Here is a 12,949-nt window from a genome sequence, read left to right on the forward strand (position 1 = left end):
CTTGAACCCCTGACCTCTAATGATCCACCTGAATTGGTTTCCCAAAATGTTGGGATTACAGGCACAAGCCACTGCGCCCAGCCCCTCCCATACCTCTTTTGGCCAAGGCAGCACAATTCAGAAGAATCTTGCCAGGGAAGACTGGTAAATGGACGTCAACGTGATGCCTATGGCTCCTGGTGGATTTAGATACCTCCTGGTGCTTATTGATATCTTTACCAGTTGCACGGGGACTTTTCCATGCCAGACTGAAAACGCAGGAGATCAATGATCAACCTTCAACTATTTACTAGCAGAACACTGAGGGGACTGTGCGGTCACCAATACCTCCTAGTGCACTTGGATAAACACCTCCCAGGAAATAGAGATGAATAGAAAGGACATAGTCAAATAAGCAGAATGGCTGCATTCCTTCAACCAGAAGGGCCATTAGTCTGTTTTCACACTGCTATAAAGAACTATGAGAAACTGGGTAATTTATGAAGAAAAGAGGTTTAATTGACTCACAGTTCTGCAGGCTGTACAGGAAGCATGGCTGGGGAGGCCTCAGGAAACTGACAATCACGGCAGAAGGCGAAGGGGAAGCAGGCACGTCTGGCCATGTTGGAGCAGGAGAGACAGAGAGAGTGAAGTGGGAGGGCTGCACGCTTTTAAACAACCAGATCCCACAAGCGCTCACTCAATATCACGAGAACAGCAAGGGGGAAGTCGGCCCCCATGAGCCAATCACCTCCCACCAGGTCCCTCCCACAACACTGGGAATTACAATTTGACATGAGATTTGGGTGTGGATACAGAGCTGAACCATGTCAAGGGTAGTTCAACAGCTGAGATTGATTGATTGATTGATTGACTGAGATGGAGTCCTGCTCTGTTACCTAGGCTGGAGTGCAGTGGCACAATCTCGGCTCACTGCAACCTCCGCCTCCCGGGTTCAAGCGATTCTCCTGCCTCAGCCTCCCGAGTAGCTGGGACTACAGCACATGCCACCATGCCTAGCTAATTTTTGTATTTTTAGTAGAGACAGGGCTTCACCATGTTTGCCAGGCTGGTCTTGAACTCCTGACCTCGTGATCACCCTGCCTCGGCTTTTCTTTTGCTGGAATTACAGGCGTGAGCCACTGCACCCGGCCAACAACTGAGATTTAGAAGGCAGTCGAGTCCACTATACCGCACCTCACCTGGTTTCTTCCTCTGTTGGGGCCCCTCGTGGCCACTGTTCTGTTACTTTTTGGTCCTATTTATTTAAATGGATGGTGAGCTGTTTGTCCTCCAGGATCCAACACTTCCACCTTCAGCTTGTATTACAACAATACCAGCCTTTCAAGCTACTCCGGGTGACCCCAGAACTCATTTGAACTCAGAAGCCCAAGAGTTTCATTCCTTTCACTTTAGGGGACTCAGTGCCCTGCTCAGCATGAAGTCGAAGCAGAAGCATGACCTCCATCCCTAATCCCTCAAGAATCAGGAGTGGAAGGTGTTGGCAGGAGGGTGGGGGTGAGGTTTGTAGATCTGTAACTGCATCAGACCAAATCTGGTTCAACTTTTTTTTTTTTTTTTTGACGGAGTCTCACTCTTGTCACCCAGGCTGGAGTGCAATGGTATGAACTCAGCTCACTGCAACCTCCACCTCCTAGGTTCAAGTGATTCTGCTGCCTCAGCCTCCAGATAGCTGGGATTATAAGGGTGCACCACCACACCTGGCTAATATTTATATTTTTAGTAGAGACGGGGTTTTACCATTTTGGCCAGGCTGGTCTTGAAGTCCTGACCTCCACCTGCCTTGGCCTCCCAAAGTGCTGGGATTACAGGCGTGAGTCACTGCACCCGGCTCAGTTCAACTTTTATGTAATGAGGTTGTCAGTTGTTTTTCAATTGCCATGGACCCACAGGTTGAAGGGCATGTACCCTGTGCATGCCCAGGTTAACCAAGCATGCAACCACGGAGTGGAAACTAAAAGCTCGGCCTGAAGAGCTGAGACTGATTTAAGAACTGGACACTCCATGGCAGGAGCCAGGATCCAATCAGATTGAGTTTTGGTGTCACCCCATGGCAGGATCCAGTCAGATCACACCTCCCAGCATTACTTTATTGCAAGATCCAATCAAATCACAACTCATTACCCTATGCTTATAAAACCTGACATAGCCCCCAGCTGGGTAAGGGAGATTTGAGTATTTCTTCCTGTGTTCTTGCTAGCTGACTTACAAAAAAGCTTTAAAAAAAAGGCCACGCGTGGTGGCTCATGCCTGTAATCCCAGCACTTTGGGAGGCTGAGGCAGGCAGATCACTTGAGGTCAGGGGTGCAAGACCAGCCTGGCCAACATGGTGAAACCCTATCTCTACTAAAAATACAAAAATTAGCTGGTCATGGTGACACATACCTATAATCCCAGCTACTTGGGAGACTGAGGCAGGAGAATCACTTGAACCCAGGAGGTAGAGGTTGCAGTGAGCCAAGATCACACCACTGCACTCCAGCCTGGGCGACAGAGTGAGAAGACTCTGTCTAAAAAAAGAACAGTTAAAATTAGCACCAAATGCTTTATGAGTAAAAAAAAGTTTTTAGCTGCATATGTTTAAGTAACTTTTTAGATTGTAAAAAATACACATACAAAATGGAAAGGCACAAAGAAGAGAGCAAAAAGTGCATGAGATCTCACATCCAAGGATAACCGCTGAGAACATGAAAGTGCTGACTCTTCCAGCCTTTATACTATACACATTTAGGCCGTTGTTTTGTTTTTATAAAACTGTAATCATATAATACAGATAGTTTTATAATCTGGTTTTTAAACACAACAATTACATAACATTTAGCTGTTCTTTTGCATTCAGATTCATAAGGGTTCCAGTAACTCATTTATCAGAAAACCAAGAGAAATAGTCTCATTAAAATATAAGTACATAAGGCAGGCATGGTGGCTCATGCCTATAATCCCAGCACTTTGAGAGGCCGAGGTGGGTGGATCACCGGAGGTCAGGAATTCGAGACCAGCCTGGCCAGCCTGGACAACATGGTGAAACCCCGTCTCTGCTAAAAATACAAAAATGAGCCAGGTGTGGTGGTGCGCGCCTGTAATCCCAGCTATTCAGAAGGCTGAGGCAGGTGAATCGCTTAAACTTGCGAGGTGGAGGTTGCAGTGAATCGAGATCGTGCCACTGCACTCCAGCCAGGGCGCCAAAGTGAGATTCCATCTCAAAAAAAGATAAAAATAAAAAATAAAAATAAAAAATATATATGTTTATATATTTTTCCAGACAGGGTCTTACTCTGTCTCCCAGTCTGAAATACAGTGGCTCAATCATAGCTCACTGCAGCCTCAAGTTTCTGGGCTCAAGTGAATCTCCCACCTCAGCTTTCCAAGTAGCTGGAACTACAAGTGGATGCCACCACGCCCAGTCAATTTTTTTTTAAATTTTTCATAGAAACAGAGTCTCACTATGTTGCCCAGTCCTAATAAACACTATGTGATGAAAAGAAAAAAGTAAATCACCCTAAAGTTAAGTCTTTAATGTTAAGTCTTTAACGAGAAATGCAAATAAAGCATTTCTCAATAGATTATGGCAAGAGAATCAACTGAAGAATAAACATCTTTAGTAAATCTTTTGCTCATGTGCATTAACCAATACTCTTGAAAACCAGGATTAATTTACTGTACCTTCTTAATATTCCTTTGAAATTCCTTATGGCGCACAGGTAGTGTAGAAAATAACTGCTTCACGCTGACTGTGGTCCCTCTGGGGTGGGGGTAGGGGGTTTTCTGGATGATTTTCCCATCGTGATCAAACACCAGTCGAGTCCCAACCTTCTCCGATGCGTGGCAGGTAGAAATGGTGACATCGCTGTGAGAGAATACCAGGCGTGGTGTGTTCAGTGAGAGACCCGTGATGTTGAGCGTTGACTACGCTTTTCTTCACTTGCTTTTCTCTCAAAACTTTCTTAAAAAGCTGATGATCCCTCTGAGATAACCAAGATCTAAACAGTTGAGTCATCATCATAAAATCTAAGGTTTGGCATCTAAAAGACAGCGAGACAGAGAGCACTAAACATGCTTTGTTTTGATAAAAGCTTTGATTTCATTTTTCAGGTTGAATTGCAAAACCATAAATGATCTCAAGGTTTATTTATTCACAAATAGAGATTTGTTTTGTTATTACTCTTCAAATAAAATTGTTTTAAAGAATTTTTTAAAGAATTAAAAAATTTTTAAAAAATTTTTAAAGAATCCAAAAGATATTATAATTAAAATGTATATGTAGGGCAGGGTGCGGTGGCTCATGCCTGTAATTCCGGCACTTTGGGAGGCCGAGGAGCGCAGATCACTTGAGGCCTGGAGTTCCAGACCAGCCTGGGCAACACGGCAAAACCCCATCTCTACTAAAAATACAAAAATTAGCCAGGAGTGGTGGTGCACGCTATAGTCCCAGCTCTTCAGGAGGCTGAGGCACGAGAATCACTTGAACCTGGGAGGCAGAGATTGCAGTGAGCTGAGACTGTGCCACTGCACTCCAGCCTGGGTGACAGAGTGAGACTCTGTCTAAAAAAAAAAAAAAAAAAATATATATATATATATATATATATATATACACACACACACATATATACACACACACATATATATGTGTATATATATATACACACACATATATGTATATATATATTTAAATATAATTATAAAAATTTAGTATCTGTGCTATAATTAAATAGTGCTTTGGTGAAATGTTTCCCTAAAATTTGATGATGAAAAGCAATGGTAACTATCATTTATTACCTATATGTTATGTTAAAATTGAGAAGTTACTGTTCTAATAAGGGTAACCATTTTTTTTAAACAATACTATTTGCTTCATTTCATTCATTTCCCACATTTCAGAAGTACTAGGACTTAGATTGGCAGTGAGACAAAACAGAATTCAGAAGCTAGAAGCTGAGATACCGAGATAGAAAATTGTAAATAATAACGATTCCAATTAACTTTCTGAGAGGTTTTTCTAAGGGGTCAAGTGAATGGATAAAAACATTGTATCACCTCAGTGCACACAGTGAGCTCAGAGCTTCCCCCTGAAAGCCGAAAGTTTCAACCTCAGTTAGGTCGGCAAACTCTTGAATCTTACATGTGTGATGTTTCAGAGCTGAAAGAGACTGTAAAGTAAGGACTAAGATACCTCAAGTGCTAAAACAACGGATATACATGATATCTAGTAACTGGCTTAAAAAACTGTTTTTGCCTTTCCCAAGACAGTGTTACTCAAAATTCTGAGACATGTGGCCCAATTATTTTATAATAGGATTAGAAAAAGTCAACTTACTTAAGCCTTCAAAGTTTTCTTCTTCTACCCCACATCCATTGTCTGAAACTTCAATGAGATCCACTCCATAGTCCTTAAGCTTTAGATCTAGAAAGTTTAAATATTTATGTATTTATTAAAAATGGACCCATGCTAGAATGGCATGAACCCGGGGGGCGGAGCTTGCAGTGAGCCGAGATCGCGCCACTGCACTCCAGCCTGGGAGACAGTGAGACTCCGTCTCAAAAAGAAAAAAAAAAAAAATGGACCCATGCTATAAGCTTTTATATTGATATTATTTATAACATATGCAAATTGAAGAGTCATAACTATACCTTTAGTTAAACGTACGAGTATCATTTTGTATATTTCATTTTTATAAAGCCCTTTCTGGCCATTTACTAGCCCAGATTAAATAGTTTAGCTTTTTCTTTCCTCTTTTTTTTTTTTTTGTCCATAGGCTAGTCAAATGAAGCAGTTGGAGTGGAGAAGGAACAAAAAAATCTGTAACTGGTTGTGATCAATTAGTGGTTAACACCGTTGCACTTTGACCAGGCTTTTCTTTTGAAAGAAATAATTTTAACATACCCAGTAAGGAGAAAGGGGGGCAGGCGTGGTTGTTCATGCCTGTAATCCCAGCACTTTGGGAGGCCAAAGTGAGCAGATCACCTGAGGTCAGGAGTTCCAGACTAGCCTGACCAACGTGGAGAAACCCTGTCTCTACTAAAAATACAAAATTAGCCAGGTGTGGTGGTGCATGCCTGTAATCCCAGCTGCTCGTAAGGCTGAGGCAGAATTGCTTGAACCCGGGAGGCGGAGGTTGCGGTGAGCCGAGATCGTGCCATTGCACTATAGCCTGGGCAACAAGAGCGAAACTCCATCTCAAAAAAAAAAAAAAAAAAAAAAAGACAACTGGTTCTGGAATCAGACTTCCTGGATCCTATTTTATTAGCTTTATAATCTCAAAAAAAGGAAATTTCCTGTTCCTTAATTTCCTCATCTGTAAAATGAAGATAATAAGTTCTATCTCATAAAGTTACTCAGCTGATTAATAATTTTTTAGGTTTATTTTATTTTGTTATTTTCTTTTTTTTTCTTGTTTTTTTTTGAGATGGAGTTTTGCTCTTGTCACCCCGGCTGGAATGGAGTGGCATGATGTGATCTTGGCTCACTGCAACCTCCACCTCCGAGGTTCAAGCAATTCTCCTCCCTCAGCCTCCCGAGGAGCTGAGTTTACAGCCGTGCACCATCACATCTGGCTAATTTTTGTATTTTTAGTAGAGACAGGGTTTTACCATGTTGGTTAGGCTGGTCTTGAACTCCTGACCTCAAATGATCAGCCCTGCTCTGCCTCCCAAAGTGCTGGGATTATAGATGTGAGCCACTACTCCACGCCTATTTTATTTTATTTTATTGAGACGGAGTCTTGCTCTGTCCCAGGCTGGTGTGCAGTGGCACGATCTCGGCTCACTGCAACCTCTGCCTCCCGGGTTCAAGCAATTCTCATGCCTCAGCCTCCCAAGTAGCTGGGATTACAGGCTTCTGCCACCAGGTCCGGCTAATTTTTATATTTTTAGTAGAGACAGAGTTTCACCATTTTGGACAGGCTGGTCTCAAACTGCTGACCTCAGGTATCCACCCGCCTTGGTCTCCCAAAGTGCTGGCATTACAGGTGTGAGCCACCACACCCGGCCTACTTTACTTTTTTAATAGAGACGAGGTCTCACCAATTGGCCAGGTTGGTCTTGAACTCTGGCCTCAAGCAATCCCCCCACCTTGGCCTCTCAAAGGGCTAGGATTACAGGCGTGAAACACCACGGCCAACTATTCTGCAAATTAAATGAGATATTTCTGTGCAATTCTTAGCATAACACCTGCCTGGCACTCCATAAGAACACAATAAAAGCTGTTATTATTATTACTACCTAGCTAAGTACTAGGCACATAATAGGTGCTAACTTTAACTTAAAAATAATAATTTATTATTACATCAACACTTGATAGTCTTATTTCAATAACAAATGTTTCTTGACTACAACAACATACACTGATCATTTCTTGTGGCTTAAAACTCTCCCAAACTTACCAATATTGGTGGCACCAGCATCCAAACTGTTTTCTACTAACTCCTTCACTGCAGTGCTTAGACTCAGTACCACCGGCCCAGAGCAAATCTGATGGACTGACTTCCGATCGATAGGTTTGATGGCCTTAGCAGGTTCTGTACTAAAGAAATGTTACAAGAAACAAAGCAAGTATTCAGCTATATATTCTCACCCTGATTTTAACTGTGGGAAATGACTCAACACTGTAAATAGTTTATGGGTCTAATCTATTCATTTATTATATTAACAAATACATTTATTATATCCAGAAATAGAAACACTGTTTTACAATCCTTAAACATGTACCCAAAATACTTCTGGATAGATACTTCAAATTCAACAGATCCTTACTATCTAATTATACTAGGATCCACATGGAGAAAACATACATTCTATCTCTCAAATTACCAAAATCTTTGGCAACAATGGTGTCTTTCTTGAAACCTGAAAGCATGGCCTGGTGGGGTGGCTCATGCCTGTAATCCCAGCACTTTGGGAGGCAGAGGCAGGCGGATCACTTGAGGTCAGGAGTTGGAGACCATCCTGGCCAACATGGTGAAACCCTGTCTCTACTAAAAATACAAAAAATTAGGCAGGCATCACGGTGGGCGCCTATAAACCCAGCTACTCGGGAGGCTGAGGCGGGAGAATCACTTAAACCCAGAAGGCAGAGGTTGCAGTGAGCTGAGATTGCAGCATTGCACTCCAGCCTGGGTAAGGAGAAAAAAAAAAAAAAAAGTGAAAGCAACATAATTTCCCACATAATTAGAAAAACCAACAGTATGCTGGAAAATACACAATGTTTAAGTTAAAATCATCTCAGAAATTGGGTACCAGTTACATAACTATTCCTTATACACAGTTGCCTTTGATCCCCTACTCCAAACTGAAGCTGCCAGCTGCTGTCTTAGCAAAGACCCTCAAAGTTCTTGCTGTACTAACTTTAAGAGTTTTATAACAGTTTTATCTGCCCTTATTCCCTGCTCCAAGCCATCCTCCACTCTATCACCAGAGCTATTTTTGAAATCACAAATCTGGTCAAATAATTTTTCTGCTTAAAAATTTACTAGTGCCCCACTTCCTACTACATGAAATTTAAAATCTAGTCATCACTGGGCCCAAAACTACCTTCTTTTCAGAATCTCTCTAATCCTTTCCCTTCATCAAGTCCCCTACATCATCACCATTATTATTATTTATTATTATTATTATTATTTGAGAGTGCTCACCCTGTCGCCCAGGCTAGAGTGCAATGGCATGATCTCAGCTCACTGCAGCCTCCGCCTCCCAGGTTCAAGCGATTCTCCTGTCTCAGCCTCCCAAGTAGCTGGGATTACAGGCACCCACCATCACACCCGGCTAATTTTTGTGTTTTTAGTAGACATGGGGTTTCACCATGTTGGGCAGGCTTGTCTTGAACTCCTGACCTCAGGTGATCTGCCCTCCTTGGCCTCCCAAAGCGCTAGGATTACAGGTGTGAGCCACTGCAACCGGCCGTCCCCTATATTGTAGCACAGTGAACAATTGTTTCCTGAACATCACAAGCTCTTTTAGACCCTACAGTGTATAAGCAGGTCTCTCTCTAAACCGCTCTCCTCTTCCTCCTCTGCCCAACCAATGTCTACTCATCCAAAGAATGTATCCCGTGTGTTCATTAACTTAGCAATTTCCAGTAAACCGTTTAATTGATAACTTGTTAAGAGAAGGCAGGAAACCTCCATGAAAGAGAAATCACTGGGTATTTCCTACAGCATTTAACACATCGTAGGCCTTCAATAAACCCTTGTGAAATAAACAAACCTCTTTACTCTTCATTCCACCTTGCTAAGAATCTCACCTAAGTCTGTCTACCATGTGAAACTGCAGATGACCTCACAGAAAATTGAAAGAAGTATCTCTAAAAATAAATTTATTAGGCAACACACTATAGGCTACAGTCCACTTCTGATTTTTTTTTTTTTTTTGAGGCGGAGTCTTGCTGTGTCACCGAGGCCGGACTGCAGTGGCTCGATCTCAGCTCACTGCAACCTCCGCCTCCTGGGTTCCAGCGATTCTCCTGCCTCAGCCTCCCAAGTAGCTGGGATTACAGGCGCCCGCCACCATGCCCAGTTAATTTTTGTATTTTTAGTAGAAACTGGATTTCACCATGTTGGCCAGGCTAGGCATGAACTCCTGACCTCATGATCCACCCGCCTTGGCCTCCCAGAGTGCTGGGATTATAGGTGTGAGCCACCGCGCCCGGCCCACTTCAGATATTTATTTTCAGGAGGGAGCGCATTTAGATACAGACCGAAAATGTATTTAAATGTGAATACATTTAAATGTAGTTACTTAAATCTATCTAATATATTTAAATGCAGAGAGCGAATTTGTGTTTACATATCTGACATGGAATGCAACTGTGCTAGCCAAGATTCGGTGTAGCTTACCAGCCAGAAATCACATATCCTAACAGGTAGAAATGCATTGCATTTTGTAAAACTGCGCAGCTATGCAAATTAGGATGTGTCTGGACGCTCTACCTTCCCCAAAATAACCTCAATTTTTTAAAAAGGCCAGGCAGCGTGCATCAGGCCTGTAATTGCAGCACCTTGGGGGGCCGAGGCGGGCGGATTGCTTGAGCTCAGGAGTTCGAGATCAACCTCAGCAACATAGCGAAATCCCCGTCTCTACAAAAATAAAAAATTAAAAATTAAATAATATAAAAATAAAAATAAAAGGGGAGAGAGAACAGGTAGAAAGGAAATGCATTCAGTCTATGGGGATTTCACGCTAGGGCTTCAAGTTCACGGCCCTGTGATGGGATGTGGGCAGGGCCTGTCTGGGACAGGCCGAACCCAGCTCCTTACAGGGCCGAATCCTTTGCCCGCAGCCAAGGACCCCGAAGGAGCCTGCCTCGGCCTCAAGGCGCAACCAAGGAGCACTGGATGGCTGGGGTGCTGAGGACGCCGCTCCGGGGCCTCCACGCCTCGCCACGCCCCTCGGCCATGTTCCCCCCATTTCCAGGGAGGTTGGAACGCCGTGGTTCTCAAAGAGGACGCGCGAGAAGGGAGACCGCGAGCCCAGCTCACCTCTAGCTCTCAGCTCGCTCCATGGACTCAATACCCGATCCGCCTCGGGGCCTGGGAAAGTTCCCTCCACGACTCCCACAGGCGCCCCGCCTCCTGGGCTCCCATTGGCTGCTTTTGACGTTGTGCTCCACCCTTTCTGGGCGGGGCGAAAAAAATACTTCCCGTCTCTCCTTTTCGCCTATTAGCTCCGTCAAAGGTCGAGTCCGTGACGTCAAAGAGCATGGACCAATCAGAGCACACCGGACTGCGTTTTTTCCGAACGACCGCAGCAGGGTCGCAAGGGAGATGTCCACCCCCAGTCGTAGCCTCGGACGGTTTCTGAGCGTTGGTGTTTGGCACGCGCCACCCTCTCTTGCTTTGGTTCCGCCATGCCGATGTACCAGGTAAAGCCTTATCACGGGCGCGGCGCGCCTCTCCGTGTGGAGCTTCCCACCTGCATGTACTGGCTCTCTAACGTGCAAGGCAGGAGCGGCGGCCCAGCGCCCGGCGTTGGCCACCTACAGGTAGGAGCGCGGGCCCCTCCTTGCCCCCCACCCCGCGCCAAGTGCGCACGCACGGCGGCCGGCTGCTGGCCCGAGTCCCCCCGGGCCGGAACGAGTGTGTCCCACCCGGTTTGCGGTCCCATCCGGTTCGCGGTCCCACCGGGTTCGCGGTCCCACCCCGGCATTTGTGCCGGCCGGCCAGGGACTCACCCAAACCTTTATGTTTTAAAAGATTTATTCGGGCCGGGCGCCGTGGCTCACGCCTGTAATCCCAGCACTTTGGGAGGCCCAAGCAGGCAGGTTACCTGAGGTCGGGAGTTCGAGACCAACCTGACCAACATGTTGAAGCCTCGTCTCTACTAAAAATACAAAGATCAGCCGGGCGTGTGGCGGGCGCCTGTAATCCCAGCCACTCGGGAGGCTGAGGCAGGAGAATCGTTTGAACCCTGGAGGCGGAGTTTGCAGTGAGCTGAGATCGAGCCATTGCACTCGAGCCTGGGCGACAGAGCTAGACTCCGACTCAAAAAAAAAAAATAGAGACAAGGGTCTCACTATGTTGCTCACGCTGGTCTCAGACTCTCAGGGCTCAAGCAATCCTCCCGCCTCGGTCTCCCAAAGCGCTGAGATACCAGGCGTGAACCACCGCGCCCGACGAGGAAAAAAAAAATATATATATATATATATATATATGTACACGTGTATGTATATATACAGATATATACACACGTATATATATAGATATATACGTATGTGTATATATTTTATACGTATATGTGTAACATTTTTGTTTTTTTGAGACATTTTGAGAATAATTTTTTTTTTCGTATGGCTGCTTAAACATGTTAGTTCAGAGATTCTGCCCTGTGAAAAGTGAATAGCACATAAATGCTCATTTTGAGGAATTACAAAGCGAACTCCAGGGTCACCACCTCCCAGGTTGACACACATTGTCACCGCTCCATTCTTTCCACTTAAACCTTCCCCCCAACCCCCCCCAAGGTCCTGATTTTTATGGTAATTATGTCCTATTTGTGTCTATTATTTTGTCAGCTAAGTATCCCTAAACAATATAGTCTGGGTTTTTATTTGTTTTTTGTTTGTTTGTTTTTTTCAGACAGAGTTTCACTGTGTCACCCAGGCTGGAGTGCAGTGGTGTGATCTCGGCTCACTGCAACCTCTGCCTCCCGGGTTCAAGCAGTTCTCCCATCTCAGCCTCCTGAGTAGCTTGGATTACAGGTGCACGCCACCACACCCAACTAATTTTTGTATTTTTAGCAGAGACGGGGTTTCACCATTTTGGCCAGGATGGTCTTGATCTCTTGACCTCATGATCCACCCGCCTCGGCCTTCCAAAGTGCTGGGATTACAGGTACGAGCCACATGCCTGGTCTTTTATTTCTTTTTTTGAGCCCATTCTCTCCCTCTTTTATTTTTAAAATTTTATTAAACGTAGTCATTTTATAATCTGTGATAGATGATTATCTAAAGTGTTTGTGAAATAATTTTGTCAGTGCCTTGTTTCTTTATATGTTTTACTAGGTTTATTGTGAGCCACTCATTTTCCCTGGAGTTCTTATGTGCTGGAATTCTTTGGGGCCTAGGTCAAAGGTGGGTTTTTTTTTTTTTTTTTTTTTTTGAGACGGAGTCTCGCTCTGTCACCCAGGCTGGAGTGCAGTGGCGTGATCTCTGCTCACCGCAAGCTCCGCCTCCCGGGTTCAGGCCATTCTCCTGCCTCAGCCTCCTGAATAGCTGGGACTACAGGCACCTGCAACCATGTTGGCTAAATTTTTGTATTTTTAGTAGAGACAGGGTTTCACCATGTTAGCCAGGATGGTCTCGATCTCCTGACCTCGTGATCTGCCTGCCTCGGCCTCCCAAAGTGCTGGGATTACAGGTGTGAGCCACCGCGCCTGGCCCCAAAGGTGGGTTTTTAAGAGAGGAACCTGCTGTTGCTTTGACAGTTGCCTGGGGACACTCCAGAATCACTTTTCTTTTCTT

General features: G+C 44.6%; 2 protein-coding genes across 6 annotated transcripts in view; one reads left to right on the top strand and one right to left on the bottom strand.

Annotated features, from left to right (window-relative positions):
- Positions 1-601: 601 nt before the first annotated feature.
- Positions 602-11,136, bottom strand: LOC115930131 (putative postmeiotic segregation increased 2-like protein 2). The gene is made up of 7 exons (XM_055347850.2): positions 10,903-11,136; positions 10,470-10,647; positions 7,380-7,514; positions 5,315-5,401; positions 5,035-5,137; positions 3,664-3,847; positions 602-2,510 (listed from the first exon to the last, which is right to left on the bottom strand). The coding sequence occupies exons 1-7, from the start codon at positions 11,134-11,136 to the stop codon at positions 2,424-2,426; spliced, it is 1,008 nt and encodes a 335-aa protein (XP_055203825.1). The 3' UTR covers positions 602-2,423.
- LOC129523466 (putative STAG3-like protein 4) overlaps positions 10,706-12,949 on the top strand; it is a 33,607-nt gene continuing 31,363 nt past the window's right edge. The window contains exons 1-2 of one of the 5 annotated variants that reach the window (XM_063708131.1): positions 10,706-10,972; positions 12,066-12,320. The gene's annotated coding sequence lies outside the window, so the exon portion shown is untranslated. The remainder of the gene's footprint in view (positions 10,973-12,065; positions 12,321-12,949) is intronic. The other 4 variants (XM_063708130.1, XM_055346997.2, XM_055346999.2 and 1 more) reach the window with 4 other exon arrangements.

The sequence above is a fragment of the Gorilla gorilla genome, chromosome 6 (genome assembly GCF_029281585.2).
Source record: "Gorilla gorilla gorilla isolate KB3781 chromosome 6, NHGRI_mGorGor1-v2.1_pri, whole genome shotgun sequence".
Lineage (NCBI taxonomy): Eukaryota > Metazoa > Chordata > Mammalia > Primates > Hominidae > Gorilla > Gorilla gorilla.

Excerpts from the sequence above, each read along its gene's own strand:
- LOC115930131 (XM_055347850.2), bottom strand. The coding sequence starts at position 11,136 with ATGCCGGGGTGGGACCGCGAACCCGGTGGGACCGCGAACCGGATGGGA. Across the intron at positions 5,402-7,379 it reads TGCTGGTGCCACCAATATTG|ATCTAAAGCTTAAGGACTAT; the intron begins GTAAGTTTGGGA and ends TAAACTTTCTAG. Across the intron at positions 2,511-3,663 it reads TTCAAAGGAATATTAAGAAG|ACAGAGTCTTCTCACTCTGT; the intron begins GTACAGTAAATT and ends TTCTTTTTTTAG.